This window comes from Jatropha curcas, chromosome 2, assembly GCF_041381405.1.
Source record: "Jatropha curcas cultivar XTBG-Jc1 chromosome 2, XTBG_Jcur_1.0, whole genome shotgun sequence".
In the NCBI taxonomy this organism is placed as follows: Eukaryota; Viridiplantae; Streptophyta; class Magnoliopsida; order Malpighiales; family Euphorbiaceae; genus Jatropha; species Jatropha curcas.
In genome coordinates this window covers 2174735-2195453 of record NC_143152.1, presented here as the reverse complement: position 1 = coordinate 2195453, position 20719 = coordinate 2174735, and the positions used below count along the sequence as shown (strand labels likewise).

The 20719-nt window shown below is 32.4% G+C and overlaps 2 protein-coding genes across 4 annotated transcripts; both read right to left on the bottom strand.

Annotated features, from left to right (window-relative positions):
* Window positions 1–112: 112 nt before the first annotated feature.
* Window positions 113–8614, bottom strand: LOC105645062 (N-acetyltransferase). Of its 3 annotated transcripts, none has more exons than XM_012230567.4 (14): window positions 8480–8614; window positions 8294–8395; window positions 7763–7825; window positions 7580–7665; window positions 7297–7394; window positions 6884–6935; window positions 6262–6354; window positions 5593–5703; window positions 4964–5297; window positions 4154–4647; window positions 2810–2919; window positions 2076–2134; window positions 1799–1986; window positions 113–576 (listed from the first exon to the last, which is right to left on the bottom strand). In XM_012230567.4, exons 1-14 carry the CDS (start codon window positions 8523–8525, stop codon window positions 388–390), a joined length of 2025 nt encoding a protein of 674 aa, XP_012085957.1. In that variant the 5' UTR covers window positions 8526–8614; the 3' UTR covers window positions 113–387. The 3 variants fall into 3 exon arrangements, with proteins under 3 accessions (XP_012085957.1, XP_012085959.1, XP_012085958.1); XM_012230569.4 differs by having other exon boundaries at window positions 2088–2134; XM_012230568.4 differs by having other exon boundaries at window positions 4154–4644.
* Window positions 8615–9799: 1185 nt separating this feature from the next.
* LOC105645064 (rRNA processing protein-like protein) lies at window positions 9800–12159 on the bottom strand. The gene is made up of 2 exons (XM_012230571.4): window positions 12003–12159; window positions 9800–10903 (listed from the first exon to the last, which is right to left on the bottom strand). The coding sequence occupies exon 2, from the start codon at window positions 10890–10892 to the stop codon at window positions 9990–9992; it is 903 nt and encodes a 300-aa protein (XP_012085961.1). The 5' UTR covers window positions 10893–10903; window positions 12003–12159; the 3' UTR covers window positions 9800–9989.
* Window positions 12160–20719: the final 8560 nt, after the last annotated feature.

Here is a 20719-nt window from a genome sequence, read left to right as displayed (position 1 = left end):
ATTTATACTCAAAAAAAAAAAAAAATTCTAAAGAATTTTTCCAATAGATTATAACGGTAACAGAACTTACTATAGATACTGAAATTGAAATAGAAAAAGAAAACAGAAAACATTTCAGATAAAACCAGGTTAAGTACCTACCATAATGTAAGCTTAAATTGCAAAATTTAGCATCTTCTAACTAAACATAAGAGATTTTTTCACCAAAATATTTTAGATACTGAAATTTCATATCTTTTTCAAATTTAAACTGGACTTCCATAGATAAAATTGACATCTTTTGCCAGCAAAATTTTCTTTTGACACAAAGGCAGAGAAATGAAAAGAGGGATAAAAATGAATTTACATCTTCTATTCATCCTAACCTCACCACAGGATATAGTCTAATCACAAGGACTCCGCAAATTGAAGCGCTTGCAAATCAAGCTCTTGTCTCATGATGCAGTTCATCAACCAATCACTGCTGAATGTCTGTATTCCTTTCTTTGCAGCCGATAATGCTTCTTCCATGTCTTCTTCACAAGCAACAAAGATTGTGTTTGATGCTTCATTCACTTTGTCTAGACCAGAAATAACCTGTGTTTTTAGGTGAACAATGATTAGAATATGTACATAAAGGATGTTAATTAAGAAACAAGATCCATTAATAGAAAATTTGTTACAGATTCCCTTCAAACAAAACGTTGATAAAGCGATACTGTTCTGAGTAAATTCCTATTTATATCCATGATGTATATAGTAATTAGCACTAGTTCTTTTGAAAGTATTATTTTTAGCCCTGCCAAAATTTTCAATGACCCAACACTTTAGTCATTGTAGAATTATATTTTTTTTGCTACACTTTAGTCCTTAATATTTTAGCTTATAGAACACTTTTTTTTTATCCCTAAAATCTTAAAATATAACATACAGTAGTATCTATATTCCGTTAAATTTAATGGTTTTTGACTTTGCATAAAAATCAAGAAAATAATTAAACCAGCCTTAATTCTAGAAAAAAAATAAGGGTTCTTGAGTAAATTACCTTTTAATTAATACTCATAATTGAGACAAAATTCAATAAAGATATCTAAATAAGAGTGAAGTTAAAATAAAATAATTAATACTATCCTGATTTCTTAAAAATGACATCTAAATGAAAAATAAAAAATAAAAACTTTCAAATTCAACAGAACGGAGGAAGTACGAAATAGGCTGTTAAAAGTCAAGCCGAGCAAACCGATGCTCTATTTGGAATTTGAACAATAAAATAATACAGCTAATCCACTAGGACTGTTAAAAAAGTCCCCAAGTCCCAACCGCTAATAGAAATTATAAACAGTAAACTGCTAATCTGGGTTGCTCAATTTGACTTGGAACGGCCCTACTATAAAATACTTTAGTCCCTCAAAATACTGCACTTTTCACTGAAGTTAGTTTAAAGGCTAAAAGTTTTAATCTTAAAATAGCAAGGGCCAAAGTGCAGTGTTGCAAAACTCTCTTGTAGTAATTTACCCTGTTGTTTTTTAAGTTCACATTGTGGTATGGAATTTGTAATAAAAAATCTAAAACTGGCTATTAGTTTTAACTTACATGCTGTATTTTGTTATATATTTTTAGAATACTAGTTTGGAGCTGAGATGGGAATTCTGTCTCTGTGAGAGCTGAGGAACCAAAACAAACTTATTCAAAAAGCTAAGGAAGGAAACATTTTCCATTCACTGCATTTTGGTTTCTCGGATTAAGACTTAAGTCATGAAAATTGGAACAAAGCAAAAAGACAATATGTTCTGCATATTTTATCAATGTAAGAACTTACATTCCCACCAGCAGACCTGACAATGGCAGATAGAGTTTCAACTGGAGGCTGGACATGAGTGGTTATGCATATGTTAGACCCTCTAAGCAGAGCTCTAGGTCTGGCTTTTGCTCTTGAAACTGCATCTTTTAATTCAGTTCTGTACTTGAGCTTGTACTCCTCATCATTCAAGATATAAGGCGATTCATCTGTATATCAGAGAGGTTAAAAAGATATAAAAGTATTTTCATGATGAGTGACTGAGTAGTTGAAAAATTAAGTCATTCGTCTTACTCACCAACAAATTTACCTTCCCGGAAGCTTTCTTTTAACCAACTGGATGAGACTATCCAAGCACTGTTCAAAATTTAAGGGGCCATCACATACATTTTGTCGGTTTTAATGATATGTAACCAAAAATTGAAGTATTTATATGAATCAATAGAAAAGCCAACATATTACACAATTTATTAGTTACTGGAATTTCATAATCTTTGTTTGATATCTAGGTCTCACTAGAGACAACAACATATCAAACAATGGATGAGTACAAGTATGCAACTCTAGCTATAACTGTATTACTAATCAAAGTTCATGGCTTGTTCTTTTAAACTTGAAAGGATTGGCTTAAAATGTGGAGTCAAACCCTTTGAAGCATTTGACCTGATACACTACTCCCATGAAAAGGAAAATAATTCCAACAGGGAAATGCTTAAACCATGAACTCAAAAGAATAAAGTAAATATGAATTTTGACAAACTATGAACTTCGGTTGGAATCACCATTTTCTAGAACAAAAAATAAAAGGAAAAATTATAAACAAAAACAGATTTCTCTTCACATCTCCATGAAATATTCAGATTGCAGGAATACCCAAAAGAAGCATAACATATCTTCTATGCTTTAACATGCAGATGATAATGAATAGCTCAAAACATATTTGGATAGAACATAAGGGCAAAATGGTGGAGCAATTGAAGCAAATTATATACTAAAGCAGCTTACAGGTAGAAGGATTGGATTAAGACTAACCCTGAACAAAGAGCAGTGCAGAAATTCAGTGTTTTCCTGACTTTTCCTGTGACTACATGAGTGCTTACACTTCCATCAGGTGTAACACCACCACCAAGGGTTTCAATTACCTACATAGAAGAGATCAATTCTCAACAGATCCAGACAAATAGAAGTATAATCCATACACTGAAGACCATATCCAAACAAAAGGAGTGGAAATTAAAGCAGAAACACAAATTTCAATTACATTCATAATCCTGCAAAAGGAGATAATGTCCTGTTCTACTTAAACCAACGAAATAAACAACCATGTTAGCTGTCCAACCCAAGCTGTCCTTTGTCTATGCATAGTCAACATTACAAAATTACAGATTTGCATACACAAAGAATACACTGAATCACTAAGTTAGTAAGCCAAAAACAGTTGTTAGTTCCAGTAACTAAACAATATGCAATTATTCAATAGTCATCATTATTTACAAAATTAGTTCTTATTTTCTACTGTTCTGAGAAGCATGTCAGTTTCATATAGTGTAAAAAGCACCAACTTGTGGACATATGATGAACATGAACTAGCATCATCATGAACCACAATATATAAGCTCAGTAAAATTAGAGCCCTTGATTTATCTATGTCTAAGTAGGAAAATCTTAAAACAAAAATATCCTTCAAATTTCAATGTTATGGCATGTACTATAAATTTCTAATAGAGAAGCTTAAAGGAAAAGCAGAAGGAAATTTATGCCAGGTTTTCTTACAATAGTGTGTACAGAAGCTCCTTCCAAGATATAAGTCTGTCAAAACGCAGCAGCTAGTGCAAAGGTTCTAAAAGAGGTATGCCATAGAACCCCTAGTTTGAACTTTGAATACAGGCAATTCCTGAAAAATTGAAGTTCTATTTTCTACTTAATATGAATACATCCACTTGCTTTATTGGCAAATTTCAACAGACCTTTAAGGGAAACGCACTAGAAATTTAAATACAGCAAGCATAATCTTTCTAAACAAGTCCAGTGCAAAAATGGAGTCCATAAAACATTTTCTTTTGTGAGAACCAAATAACGATAGTATCTATCTCTCAAAACGTGTGCATGCTTATGCATACATGCAGCCTATAGCCATCATTATTGTACCCAAATATGAGAAGCAAATCACGGTAAAGAAGTGCCCACCAGAATAAAGCTTTTGAGTTGACACAGTAAGGAAGAACTTTTCATAGAATCATAAAGTAGACAAGAAAATATGCTACATCTGACCTGATTAATACTTCAAAGCATATGTATGGACTAGAATCACAATTTTCAAAGGAAACAGAAAAAAGTAACAAAAAACGAAATAACAAGTATATAAATTGGAGATACCTTTGTAAGATGCAATTTTTTATTGCCATTAGCAATATTCATCAACATGATTCTGGTTTCCCCCTTGGACTGGAGTTCTTTGCTAATTATAGCTTCTGATGCCATATTAATTGATCTACTTTCTTTTGCATTGTTTTCCATGCAATTACCAGTAAAAGGAACTTCAGGTGTAACCCCCACAAAAAGGTTACTTTTTGAAATACCCAAAGAACATCTGTTAATGCAACAATCAATTCTGTCACTTTCTGAATCTATGCCCACAACAGAATCTGTTCCACAATCAGTTTGATGACTTCCCTTCACCTTTTTTGACATCAGTGAAGACAAAGAAGCTTCCCAAGCCCTCTTCTTTGTACCTTGTGTATAACAAGAACAACATTTGACATCAAAATCAATTCCAATCTTTTCCAATTCTGCACCAGTTGTCATCTTGCTGCATTCTTGTCCGTCAAGAGGAGCTAGCTCTTCACAGTTCCGATCCAATGAAAAACCTGCTGAAAACAACCAAAACAATCGAAGCATGTAAAAGCCTAAGAAACCTTGCTTGGATCTAAAATTTTGCATGTAATAGCGGATAAAAATGGACTGCTTTAACAGCATTTAAGTGGGATAATCCTAGACATAGAAATGTCAACAAGATCTGTGAGATCTCAACATATATAGTCCTTCCATTTTCCAGTGTCAATCTAATAGAAAAATCATTCAAAATAATGATTTTATACAAAGTGAATGATGCATCTATACTATGAATCTAACATTAAATTTTTGCAGGAATACAAATTATCAAAATTAAAAATTAATTTATTTTACCTCCTAAATTTGTATCTTCTCCAGGAAATCCATCTGTTATCAGTCCTTCAGGATATGAAATGTTTCTGCAGATTATTTGATTTTCTGAGCTCAAAGTATCGTAGTTCTCCCAAGGCTGAATAGATACATCAGCAACTGATGAAGACTTCTTATGAGGCTTTAGTGGAAAATTGAATGTTAGTGGCTCTGCATAGTGAGCTGAAGTGTCTTCATTAAGATGAGAAACCATGAGGATTGAACCGCCAGGAAAGCATAATGCTCTGCGGATATCAGCCTTAATAGGCAGCCTGCGAACTCTACCTTTGTTGTCAACTTCTGCTATTGATTCAAAACCCTGCATTTGTTAAACTTAAACATTAAAATAAAGCAACACGTTCTTGTGTAAAAGTGGAAAGTACTAACAATTTACATTAGCCTCCAAATTCTGAGCTAGAATGAAATTTGTATAACAGAGAACTTCCTTATAAACCTTTTAAGTGAAGTTGTAACTGATCTGCATTATACTAATTATTTGGCCTTTTACAGAAATACACCTGATATAGCCCGGGAATTGAGACAGTTAAATTTTACTAAAATAGTAAATCAACAAGAAGTTATGATATATTTAGTCCAAATTTTCCATGCATTACCTGTTTAAGCCAAAAACCCTCAGATTCCTTGTCTCCCCAACAATATATAGCACGAACACCAATGTTGCAAAGTCTCTTCTTCAACTCCATGTACAAGAAGCGACCAAAACCCTGGAAGTAACTATGAAACGGCAGTTAAGTTGAGGATTACAACCAAAAAAATACAAGTGCAGCATATAAAGTCCAGCAGCATAAAGCTTCATGAATATGTAGTGAACAAGTACATGTGTATGGGAAAGAAATTAGAAAATCAGGATAACTATGATCAACTCTAACTCTATGTTCAGCCTGATATAAGCACTGTGTAGCAAGCAATAATTTGTTCACAGGTCTTGCATTACGGGAACATCACAAATGACTCCTTGAGGAACAAAGTCATTAATGCAAAAATTTTGTTAGAATATGATATCTTGTCTTTGCATATGAAAAAGGTAATCTGCATTACATTGTATGACAGAGAACCAAGGGAATTGCACTGGACCCCAGAAAAGGCATGAATATTATTCTGTTTTACATAATTCTGGATTTCTGATTAAGTGCATAAGTGCATTAATTTAGTAGAATATTGTCTCATTCCAGATGGTGACAAAAAAAGCAATTTTAAGGATGCTATGAACCAATAGAAGGAATAAAATGGTATGCAATACAAATAGCAAACAGACAATAAACCTTGTGTTGGTAGATTGAGCTAACGGCAGCAAGAGGAATCTCAGCATACTGTGTATCAGCAGGAACTATTTGATATGTAATTACAGCTATAATCTGCATAAACAATGTAAATAACATAAGTATAAAGCGTTTGTTCGAATAACTGATAGAATTTCTTTGCTGGAGTAAATTATGCCTCAATAAAGGTGAACAAATATCATGTGTTTAGCTTGCAGAAAGAAAAAAAAAGAAAAGAAAAGAAACTGTCTGTGAGAAATGGGTGAGGAATAAGACAACAGGAGTGCAATAGCAAAAACCATGTGTGCAACTAATATTCTATAGCAAAGCACCCACTAGTTAAGAGTATGAATTTTTTTCAAAAATTTTTTTGTCATTATAAGTAACAGTATGAAGTTTGCATCTATGTTAACAAGTAAGAAGTTGGATCCAACACATTGTAGAAGCTATATGCACGATGATAAAAATGTTTCAAGGGTATAATACTGCTCTTAATAGCAAGCCATTGAGTGCACTCTATGAGGCTCACATGTTTGTTTCAACTTTTCATTGAATTAAAAAGAAAAATCAATAACCTGGATACATGCTGGAAACTAAACAGGATTAAGATACAAAGCAAGCTTACCTCTCCAGAACCTTCAATAGACTTGGATTCCAAAAGAAGCGAGCAGTACTTCCTAAAAAATTAATGAGAACATGATCACAAGTCTCTCCACCTTAGAAATCAGACCAGCATTAATAAGTAGAATAATAAGCATTGCAGCTGGTGTGCCGCATAGCTTGCAGCAGACATGTTGCTAGTAAACTTAAAGAAGGAACGCAGAGTAAAAATTTAGAAATTCTTGACCCTAAGTGGGAGGTGCAAAAAGTAGATTTTCAGCGAGTAAGGTAGACAAATAAAAAAAATTTACTTGTCCTCACTTCATAGTTGAATTAATAAATATGGAGTAACAAAGAGTACATTGAACCACGAAAACCTCAAATAGAACAGAGATGCAGCCATGAAGCAAGAATAGGGAAACTAAAAGTATTTTATACCCGCTTGAGACACATTTTTCAAGAAACATTGACTGCTTTCCAGTATTTGCAGCATAATTCATCGTAGGTAGTTCTCTTGTGTATATCCTTAAAACCTCCTGTAAAATCCATATATGTCGGACTTAGCAGAAATATAAGTGGCCTAAGGAAGATAGATAAACAAAAACATATATATAATACAATATCAGAAAAGTAGATATGAAAAGTTTGCTAAACAAAAGATCACTAAATCTACATAATACATCAAAATGGACAAAACAATATCCAGAATGTGATAGGATACCTGAAGATAGGATTTGGTACGGCTATTAGAGTCTTTCGAATTTACAAGGACAAACATATAATCATCCCCAAAAGTGGAAGTTCTCCCTGATTCCATTATGTTAAAAAAAATTACCAAAAAAACATATAATTGTTATATTTTATTCTCAAATAATTTCTAATGTACATTAAATGGAAAACTTACCTTCTCCTTCAGGTTTAGATTGCCAAATATCATCAGTGCTTCTTCTGTTGAGCTCTTCCCTCACTGTTCCAAAGAATAAAATTCAATATACTGTGCAACATATCTATACAAGTAAATGAAGAGTACCCAATGAATTGGCATCCATTATCCAATTCCTTTAAATTTTCAAAAATTACACGAATTACACTTTGCTTTGTATATCTACATTTCTATGATAGTTTAACAATTATATGTTTCTGTATGACATTAGATTTCTCAGAGACAGAAATACGCAAGTAATACAGAAATTAAAAAATGGAGACAAACATATATAAAAATACAATTTAGTGCAGTAATGCCTGAAACTTTGATGAATATATGAGGTAAATTAAACAAAGTTTGCCAGAATCAATTAAAATGAAATTTTAAAACTAATCTCAAGTTGTAATAGTTATCAAACTCAGTTTCTTTATCTTTCCTTTATTTTCTCGGCTTTCAAACAAACGAAAAATAAAATCCAGTGAAATTGAACTAAATTCGCTAAAAGGGTACCTGAAATTTTGATTTTTGCACTTTTGGTGACAGAAATTTGGAGGCTGTTCGGTTCCGATTTGCAAGTGAACTTATTCGCATCCACAATGACCTCGCAATTACCTGTAAAAACGAAAACAAGCAAAATAATTAGAGAATGGAGGTATATTGTTGTGTTTTTTAGCGATAAAAAACTATGTTACTTACCGATTGGAATTGGAGAAGAAGAGGATGAATTCTTTTTTGGCGCCATGATTTTCTGTGGCTCTTGGTTTGAGTGTTGGAAGTGAAAAGAGGTAAACGCGAACTTAAATGAAGGGGGAAGAAGGGCGTTCGTGTAATTTAACCAAACGGCAAATTTTGATTTTTGAGTGAATTACATTCATGTTTCGATAAATAATATTTTTTAGCTTTTTAAAATACGCTTTATGAGCGTCATTTTTTTTAATTACGAGCGTCATCAATTTAAAAAATAATAAACATATTTAAATTTATGGAAAATTGTATTGCAAATATATATTATTAAATGAACATAACTACTTTATGATTTTACCAATTAAATATGATGGTTGATTTTTTAATTAGGAGCGAGAATTACGAAGGAACTTGAAACTCATATTCACCGTGGATTGAAAATACAAATTGAACTTTATGAGAGCGAAATATGAATTGAACTTTATGAGATTGAATCTCTTACTACTCCTTGATAGCTCAACGGTAGAATAATCCGCTATTTAACAGACTGGTTGATTTTGATTATTAAGAGTAGGTAAGTATATTTATAAGTAGCTAATCAAGAATTTTAAGTACTAGTATTAACAAATGCATCAAATATGCGATCATTGATTTTTCCAAAAGGCTACAATTATTCTTCTTGACCACAAGAAATTATATTTTAGATTTTACCTAATCAATTTGACACGACAAAATTAAAACCACACTATAAGAATTTATTATTTATTAATAATCTAAAATTTGATCCTAAACATGTTATGAATTGTTACGCAATTATAATTTATAAATTGAATGGCCATCTTCCATATTTGAGTCAGATAAAATCAAGACCCTTAAATCCAAATATTTGACTGATTGATCGTACGAGGAGTGAGTGATTTAACTATTAATTAATTTCTTCAAAATGTCTTTACAATTGAAAATTTTGTAGGAGAAAATTTCATTGAAATTGAAATAAATTTTACAAATTCATTTTTTCTTTTTATTTTTCATTTTCTTGTTTTCTCCATTTTTCTTATTCATTCCACTCGATAAAAATGAACTAAATTTTACTCTTCACTTATCTCAGTTTTTAATTCTCTGAAATAAGAAACCAATAAAATGTATCCTTCGTACATGCACTTATCATCGCTAAACTAAACCAAGCTTATGGAAACCGGTTAAGATGGATCTTGAATTGCCAGTAAAGATGATCGCAACGACAAAAGCTCACTTCACTGATTTCTTCCAACGCCAGTTTATGGCTGTCAAACTAGATGATGGCTTGAACTTGCAAATTAAAGAGCTATGGAATTATAACGGAAACTGGAGTCATCACTTTAGAACCAAAAATGCCACGGGCTCAAAGTTACATGAATTCAAAAGAGAAAATTAGCTCCACGCTATTACATGCCTTCCAAAAGTGATTGCAAATAAATAGTATAGTTGAAACAGAATTAGACTATCATAAATCTTGCATAAAGCAAAATCAAAAGTAAGCATATCACCTCTTTCTTTTCTTATTTTGCACATCACCTTTGTTGAAGCCTCGCAAATTGTCAGTGGTATCAGCGGCATTTTGCTTCCTCAAACTTTTCCTTCCCCCATAGCCAAATTTGGAGTCCCTTGCTTCCCTTTTCATTTGTTTCTTAGCCACTCTACCTTTGCTTCCCTGCTTTCGGTCTTGTTTTGCTTTTCCTCCAGACCGGTCTCCTGGAGACACCCATGGTCTCTTCTTGTTTGACCTTTCAAATGCCTTTCCATCCTCAAAGGGAAAGTTCATTTCACCACCTTTGTCGCCTCCAGCAAACCCGCTTTGCTGCCGTTGTTTCCTCCACTTCTTAACTGACTCTATCTCCATTTTCTTCTGCATAGCTCTTTCTTTAAGTTTCTGTGCTTGAACCTCTTTAGCTAGTCTCTTGGCTTCTCTAGCCTTCCTTCTCTCCTCAGACTCCTCAATGTTTTTCTTCTCTGCCAGCAGCCGACCCTTCACTTTCTGCATGTGAGCATCTGATTTCACCATCTCAGCATAATAGTCAGGAGGCCTGAGAAAAGGGAGTCCCATTGACTCGAGCTTCTCAAAGGCTTGCCTCGTACCCTCCAATGCCTGTGTGTAGAAAGATAGCTCTCTTGCCAGGTCATCATTCACATCCACCTCTTGCTCTTGATCAATGTCAATGGAAAGCTTGTGTATCCACCCCGCGTTCTCTGGCCAGCTAATATCTTGAAGTTTATCATTGAGACCATCTCTGTTGTATATGGCATTCTTTGAAGGTTCAGACAACTTCCAATCTTCCTCCTCTGATTCGAACTCAGATTCGGATTCTTCTCTATCAGTATCACCCATTTCATCATTTTGAATTGGCTTCTCATTATACAAGGTCGAATCTTCATTTTCTTTCGCCATTTAAAAGAAAACTGTCTCAGTAAGAAAAAAGCAATCCCATTTAGAATGAAAAGTAAATCCAGCAAAGCATGCCAAAAACTAACAGACAAGCCTAAAAGGTCACATAACTACCAACAGCAGTTACCATTCTTCTAAGTTCTAAGAAAATAGAAAAGTACTGAAGCATCTTAGACTAAGCAGACGAATACAACTCTAGAATATATACTTCAAACAAAATTTCATACTCCATAAATTCAACAATCAAGAACAGATTTTCAAGCATATTAATCAATCAGGAATCAATTGTTATGCTATATAATTTAAGAGTCGTTAAAATTGATTCAAAAACTTGAAAACCAGAGCAATTCAACCATGAAAGTTTTACAAATTAATAGTTAATTTGACTTGGTTTTATTGAACTTCCAAATTAAATCCTCAAAATTTTGCAGAATTCCTTTCAGAAAAACAAGGCCTTAAGCATTTTGTATTCCATCAAACAACTTGATAGGCCAGACTAAATCATAATTCTGTAAAGATGTACAATCAGAGGCCTCTCAATACTTTCAAAGAAACAAGCAATGGTTAGCAATCATCTTAAATATGCATTTCGATTTAATTTTTAATGATACTATCATTAACTTAACCTAACCCATAATCATGGACTCATGAGTAAGCTTCTCCTCAAAAAGTTATCCATAATATAGCAGAAAATTTTCAATTCTTTCATAATCAAATATATATCAGAAACTTACTTTAAAATTTCAAAATTTCAAAATTTTATTTCATTCAGAATTGGTAAATTCAGCCCATACAGAGAAGCTTAAGGAATTCACACCCATATCAAGACAAACCAAACTAATCCATTTCCCCTTTTGTTTGGCAACCCAGAAATCAAACTATATAGAATAGTGTCTTTCAATGTTAAGAGAATTATTTTATGTCATTGTTTTCAAATGCTCAAATTAATTGAAATACAATAGTACATCAGGGGGAAAAAATTATTTTTCAAAGATTTTAAAACCTAGTTTGATGATTCGATGGACGAAATAAGAATAAAAACATAATAAGATAAAACTAAAAAAAAAAAAACGAGAATTTAGAATAGAACACAAACAAGAGAAAGGAACTCACATATTTAAGGCTTCAACAAAAATCAGAACGGCTGTTGTGAAGCTCAGTTGCAAAAGGAAATAGCAGCGCCGGTTCTTGAGAAGGAAGCTGGAGGGCTCAAAGAACAGACGAAGAGAGGATTGAACCTCTTCCTTTTGTTTTTCCCCGTTGCTCTTACCAACGGCCAGATAATAGAGAAGACATCTCCTGTACTGAAGCCAGGCTCTAGGGTTTTAACACGCTCTGCGGGTTTTGGATTCCACTATCTAACGGCTGAGGTTAAAGGGATTATGTGAATAAAAATTCTTTTGAAAATGATTATATGAATAAAATTAATTATTAGCATAAACGTAAATTAATTAATGGCAAATTAAATGAATAGTACTATATATTAACAAGACCTACATTTCAAAAAAAAAAAAAAAAAAAAAAAACCTAAATAATTCAATTTTTTTATTTCTGTTTTTTTTTTTTAAGACCTGAACAGATTTTGGGAAAAGTTCCTTTCTAAATTGATGCCTATTTATTTCAATATTATTTAATTATTTAATTTTAAATTTACTGGAAAATTAAGATAATGCTTTCATTATGAGCCGATTTATGAAATTAATATGAAACTAATTTCTCATTAGCAGCTCAGTGATGGAGTCAAAGTGGAAATTACTGTGTTAAACCAATTAACTATATAGATTTTTCGCATTCCAAAATAAAATTATGAATTAAAAGTAAAGATTTCTCCTAAAAAAAAAAAAATATTCAGTAAAACACACATGTAGGTTTGAAATAGTCATTTATCTCGAATCAAATGTAACGATCCTTTTAATTAAAAATAATTAATGCTTTCAACTCGCTAAAAAATATTATATAGGCTTTCGTTTATTTTCGTAAAATAATTTCAGGAATATATTTTTCATAATTTTTCGTTGTTTGGGGTTCAGAAAAATAAGTCAACGGAAAATATTTTTCTAGTCCAAGAAAAATTAAGTCATTTTTAAGGAAAATGATTTTTCATTTTCAAGAGAGTAAAACATTTTCCGGATATCGATAAATCTTATAAATCAATATTTTTTTTAATTTATTAATCACTACCACCAATCACTATTTACCACCTACCATCACCACCGTCCACCGGCGGCTCTCTTAATTTGCATTTTTTTTTTCATTCTTCTCATATTTAACAATAAAATTTCTATTATTATTAATATTTTTTATGGTCTTATTAAATAAAGACTTTAATATTCTTAATTAATTTTCAATATTACAATCAAACAACAGACAAAAAGTCACTTGGAAAATATTTAATATTTTTCAGCAAATTATTTTCTTTCAAGTTATATTATGAAAACAAACGGAGCAATAATTTCTTATTTATTTTCAACTTTCAAATTTAAATAACACAAATGTTCAACTTCCTCCGAAAAATATGTGAATTCAATTTATATTTAATTTATTAAATACGTGAATTCAAAAATTAGAAACGAGTTGTTTTTTTTTTTTTTTTAGTATTAGGGAAGGGATTCAAAGTTTATTTCATTGTCAGGTCATATATGTACTTATATTTTAGTTTGAAAACAAAACGAATTAAGTTAAATACGAGTTAAATATAAATTTAAGATAAAAAAATTATACATAACATAAAAAAATTTAAATAAAACAAATTACATGGAAAAAAAATTATATAATGTGTTTTGTCCTGTATATGTGAGTTTATATAACAAAATTTATATTACACGTATGCAATTAGACCGTTTTAACCTCGTGTTTTGTTAAAAATGGCCATGAAAGCTGCGACGCCGCTAGATTAGAGGTGGCAACTGGCAAACAAATTGGGTCGGGTGAGTTCAAGTTTGGGTCATTTTGGGTTTAGGTTGGATTACTCATTGAGTCGATCCAAGTTGCTTATTGAGTAGACTCAACTCATTCCGAGTGTAGTTCGAATAAAATTTTGACATAATCGTACAAGTATTTTTTTTTTTCAAAATTGATTAAAAGTAAATAAAATAATAATGATATAATAAAGTAAGTATTGGAAATTAAACCTACATAGACAATTGGGTTTTCAAATAAAAATATAAATTTTTTTATTTCAGTTTCCCTTTCCTTTTTAACGTATTAAGTGAATAGTTGGTAGTAACTTAATTTTATTTTATTTTTATATTAACAAGACAATAAAAGTTTAAGTAAATTTATTATATATTATAATTATTTATTGCAAGGAATACAATTTATTACAATATGATAATTTTGATTTTGTTATTATAGCACAAGATATTCTAAAATTTTATCAAAAAAATTTATATATGTTATAATTTAATTATGCAAACTCAAGCGGATCATCCTCTCAAGGGTTGTTTCAAGTTTCCATTTCACCACATACTTTGAATTTATCCTGCTTGCTCCATCTAATTTTTCTTTATAATTTATTTTTAAGGCAATAAATTACTATTATACTATAAACTTTATCAAATTTTCTATATAAATATCTTAAATTTTTCAATAAATATTTTGAGAAAATAAATTATTTCAATCAACCATATTAAAACAAATCACTTAATTCAAAATTATAATAGATTTAAACATTTAAAATTTATTCCATCTATATTCTTTTTTGTAAAAGCTTTCAAAATTTTCTTACATTTTCGAGAAAAATCTCAAGTAAAAATTAGAAAAATATGGTAATGAAAAAAACAAAATAAATAAATAAATAAAGTGCATGTATGAGAAAAAAATGTTTTAATTAAACATTTAATAAGAAAATATACATTAAATTCACTCATTTAAAATTCTTAAATAGAAAATTAACATGCTTTAAACCCAATTTTTTTAATTTATGTGATTGAAATACCCCGAATTCTTATTTTCAAAACTTTGGGATTTTTTATTAAATCAAAAATCTGAATTTTTGATAGAATGGGTTGGTAGGATCGAGTAATTCTAATTTGAGCCCAAAGTTTTACGAGTTGGGCCCAAGCCCAAATAAAATGTCAAAAATTTTGAATCGTAAACAGATAGATTTTTGAGAAGTAATACGAAATCCCATAATTTAACCTATTATGAAAATAAAAAAAAATTAAAAATTAATTAATCATCCTAAAATCAAATACTATTATTATTGTTATTATTGAGTAAATTGAGGAAATGTTCTAGAACCTAACCAAAACAATTAAAATAAAACAAATCAGACCAGAAAACCCATTTAGTATCTTTGAAACTGAGTCAAATTACTGAATTGGACTAAACCGGTTCGAATCGAACAGGAATAGTCTAGAAACTCAGATTTTTCCTCCTCTTTTTTTTTTTCTTTCTTTTTTTTTCTTTTTCCTTTTCCTCTTCTTCTTCTTTTCCGGAGCGGCGTCGACCTCACCCTCGCCCTCTCCTCTAGTTTTTCGATCACTGCAGACCGGTGCCACGCCTTGCCGTCGCTGCTCCCTCGCCGTTCTCTCTCTGTCTCTCTTTCCGTTTCTTTCCAAACGAGACAGCCCTTCCCTTCGTTTCATTTTGCCGGCGACTCCACCACCATAAACGCCAGCTCCACCTCTCTCTCCGGTCTCTCTTTCTTTCTGTTCTGGGTTCGTTTAGCAGTAAAGAGGAAGAGTGCGGGCTACGCTTTCCAATCGTCATAGCCCGTGCTTTCCATTTTTGTTTTCGGGCGAGACCAGCCAATTACCGGCCAGTTTAGACCTGCTGCTTCTTCACCGGTCCTCCTCTGCCCACTGTCTTTCCCATTTTTTTTGGATTAGTTGGGGCGCAACTGCAAAATAGCGAGAGAGACTTGTGATTGTGACTGTTCATCCGGAAATTTGAGTACTCCGACTTGTTTTGCAATTTAGTAAGTAATTTTCAGCCTCTTTCTTGGTGCTATATGATTTCTTGCGACTAGATTAAAGAATTTGAGCTTGGATGGTAGTTGTGATGGAGTTAGGGATTTTAGATACTGTTTACGCGAGATTATTAAAATAAATTCTCAAAATTTATGCTGCCATTGATGATATAAATTGAATTTCTATGAAATATGATATAAGAATGTAACACTTGTAGAATTTGACTTGAGATTGAACATGAATTTCAGTTTGTAAAGAGCTTTGGGATTCATAAACGCTGTGCTAAAAATAATTCGGGAAATTTTGAAATTAATCTCTAATTGAAATATAAGCAGAGGTTTATGTTTATTTTGAAGTGGCAGCAAGCTTGTGATAAGTCAATAGGAATTATGAAGACTTCTTAATCATGCAAAGATTAGTTGATTTAGTATGAGTTTCAAAGAATTTGCTTGGGATTTGACAATTATGTTTTTGTATAAAGTAAATATGATGTTATTTAGATTATGAATGCGAAACATTTAGAATGATTGTTATGAATCCAAACGCGAAAGATAAATTGAAATATTTGAAATAGTATGTAACATCCCTTCCCGGTCCACCCGTAAACCCGAATGAACCGGACCGAGACGCTACAAACTGATTGACTGTATGGCCTTACATGCTGAAATCATAATGTATGTTGAATATAATAGCATGCTGATGTTATATACAAAAATAATGTAATTTATATTTACAAGACGTGATACTAGTGTCAAAATGAAATGGGCCCAACTGTGTGCCCTGTACATGCCATGAAAAGGATAGACAAAAGATACACATCCAAATGAGTAGCTACCCTGAAGACTGAGTCTTCTACAGATGAACTGCAGCAGTTGTAAGCTGACTCTCTACGGTCCAATCTCAAAACCTGCGAGTTAAACGGGTAACCCGCTGAGCAATAAAGCTCAGTGGATATCTCAACAAATAAAGAAACAATTAAACACATACATGTATAGAAAGAACCATGTAAACACATATGGCACATATAAGCACACACATCATGATACTTTCATGATACCTTGATTATCTTTTGTACTATTTATAATACTGTATGATTCATGAAATGTTATGTCAAGATATCTGTATGGCTCCATAAGGTTACAGTGAAACCGAAGTGATAAGAAAAACTGTATGAAACTGGATGAATACTGTATGCTTGGCTGCTATGGCCTGTATATAATCATATCCACTCAACGGCCTGTAGCCGGAGTATCAAACTGTATGAGGTGCAGATCTGCTATCCTATGTCGCGACATAGCCTTATCTACATGGTTTCTGCCTAACCTCAATGGAGCCTAATGTTGGTATTGGAAATAATATAACACAACATCATATTAATAGTTCATAACTTCATAATTCATAATGTTTATTTGATTTCACATCATTTGCATGCTTGAATGTTGTTTTGATACATGTTCTCATGTTGTATTTGATGTTAAAATGATTGGAGGCATATAAGTGAAGCAAAGGAATACAATTGCATTGAAAATGAAGTCCAAAAATGCATAAAACACAAGTCGCGAGCGCGTAGAATGCAAAATGAGAGACAGTGAGTTATCGGGCACAAGTCGCGAGAAGTGCCAAATGAGAGTCAGAGAGTTTCAGGTGAAAGTCGCGAGCGCGTAGTTCAAATTCACGAGCGCGAGAAGGCAACGCGAACTCGTCATGCAATTCGCGCGCGCTTTCAGCCAGCACTGTCTGTACTCTTTTGGTCATATCTCTCAATATACAACTCCGATTTGGATGATTCAAAAACCCATGTAAAGCTAACACATAGAGGAACAAATAACTCTTCTATGACACTTCCTAATTCCATCACTAAATGGGGTCAAAATCAAGATGAAGTTACTGGTAAATTTCCAACAAAACCTGTTTCAATATAAACTCAATATTTACTTCATTTATTCAATACCTCCCCTGTTCTCCCCTGTTTCTCACCATTACCAGTCCTCCCACTCAACATGAAGCAATATATTGTCTCACTATCTGTATCATCCCTTCCCGGTCCACCCGTTAACCCGAATGAACCGAGCCGAGACGCTACAATCTGGTTGAACTTATATCCTGTCATGCTGATATCATCCTGTATGCTAAATATGAATATAAAACACTCCCAATTAAACTTCAAACTTTCAATATCTCCAACTAATCATCATAACACAACAACACTTTATGTATATAGTCATAACTGTATAAATCCTATAGCATTTAATATCCAGCAATTAATTGCATTCATGATCTATATCAAGTCTTCATGACCTAATCATACCAACTATAGTAAAATATTTCAGTCATTTCATAAGTATTATTCTTATCTCCAACTACTTACACCAAAATAATTACCTGCTTCACTTATATTTACAATCACATAGCTCTAACAAATGTAATAATTATACATGCCATAAATCTTAATACATGTCATAATTCTTAATTATATAACTCTCAATCTAAACTCGAATTAGTCACTTCTGCTTTGATAGTACTCTTCAAGTCTTCAAGTAGCAACCACGATCTTCAACCTACGCGTGATAAAAATCGACGCGCTGAGTATAAAACTCAGTGGTGCTCATAATTCACATACTTAACAAAGTGTGATGTCAACTTACTTAAACTACAAATTTCATAAAAGCATTGAAAATCTTAGAATCATTGAATTTCAACATAAATGTATCTTTATAGTGAAGAATAAACTTCTAATTCTAACATAATAATTGAGTTCTAATTATCTCATAACTCCTTTACATGAACCTTTGATCACACATATCATGATACTATCATGATCTTACCTGCTATTCATTATGCTGTATGAATGAAATCAATAAACATGTAAGAATACATAACAGTATATGTTCATTGTCTTACTTGCTATTCATTATGCTGTATGACTTATGCACTTTTAGTTACATCATATAAGTTATGATTAATAACATCTCATGACTGTATGGCTCCTTAAAGATTCAATAAATAAACTTGTAAGCATATATCGCATTATACTTTCATGATCTTACCTGATGTTCTTTATGCTGTATGAATTCTGCAACTTTGATTAAAACTCAGTGAATATCATAATGAATAAAGAAACATATAAGCACATACATATGTAGAAATAAACATGTACTCACAGATGGAATGTAAGCACACATATCATGATACTTTCAGTTTACCTTGATGATCTTTCTTGCTGTTTAGTATACTGTATGATTCATGCAATGTTATGTCAAGATATCTGTATGGCTCCATAAGGTTATAGTGAAACCGAAGTGATAAGAAAAACTGTATGAAACTGGATGAAACTGTATGCTTGGCTGCTATGGCCTATATAATCATATCCACTCAACGGCCTGTAGCCGGAGTACCAAACTGTATGGGGCGCAGATCTGCTATTCTATGTCGCGACATAGCCTTATCTACATGGTTTCTACCTAACCTCAATGGAGCATATTAATGGTATGTCAATAGATAAAACAAATGCATAGTAACTGTGTCATAATTTGCATGCTTGTGTCATGAAATTAACTGCTTCATCATTTCATAAAATTTACTGCTTACCTGTATGCTAATAGCCTCGCCAAGCGGGCAACTTGTGTCATGTTAGTTTCACACCATTTGCATGCTTGCATTTTGTGTTTATACATGTGTTCATGTTGTCTTTTTGCTTTAAAATGATTGAAGACATACAAGTTGAGAAAAAGAATACAATTGCATAGCATTCATAACTTCATACACCATAGTGTTTACCTCATTTCACATCATTTGCATGCTTGCATGTTGTTTTGATACATGTTCTAATGTTGTCTTTTTGTTTTAAAATGATTGGAGGCATATAAGTTGAGCAAAGGAATACAATTGCATTGAAAATGAAGTCCAAAAGAGCATCAGAACACAATTCGCGAGCGCACCATGCAAAGTCACAATTCGCGAGCGCGCAAATGAAATTCGCGACCGCGCAACGTGTTTTCCAGCCTGCGCAGTCTATACTCTTTTGGTCATATCTCTCAATATATAACTCCAATTTGGGTGATTCAAAAACCCATGTAAAGCTAACACATAGAGGAACAAATAAATCTTCTATGACACTTCCTAATTCCATCATTAAATAGGGTCAAAATCAAGGTGAAGTTACTGGTAAATTTTCCAGCAAAACCTGTTTCAGCATGAACTCAATCTCTACTTCATTTATTCATTTCATCTCATGTTTTTTCACCATTTTCAGTCTTCTCACTCAACATTAAGCAACATATCATCACATTTTCAACACATCACACAAATTATCATGTAAGGAAATGAATTAAACTAAAAGAGATAGCACACCTTCACTCCAAAAAGCTTAAGCTCTTCTTTTTAGCTTCCTTTTTCTTCTACCTTTGAGCTCACCTCTCCTATACATGAGAATTCTTATGAATACTCTAAAAATATCACCAAATGATTCAAGTATGAAATTCAAGAAGGTTTACTTACTTGGATAGAATAGAAGTTGAATTAATGCTTGAATCCCATTAAAATCTTCACTACCATTAAAAGTGATGGAGAAAGTAAAGCATGAAAGGAAAAGTAGAGGAAGAAGATGAAGATAAGGATGAAGAAATGAAATGAAATGGAACTCACGGGTACATCTCCAAAATATCATGGATTTTTCTGTGAAAATTACCAAATGGTACCTCAAGTGTCAAAATGGTACAACTTAATACCTCAACTTTATACTTTCGTGCAAGCAAGTCCTAATCCTTATACTTTGATCTTTTTGTTTCCTTCAAGTAAGTCCACTTCTTTTCCTTATTGCAATTACATCGCATTCTAGCCCACTCTAGACTCTAATGGATCGAACCAGGTTTTGGATCAGCCCGACTCGACTCTAAGCAACGACTCGATTCAATAGAA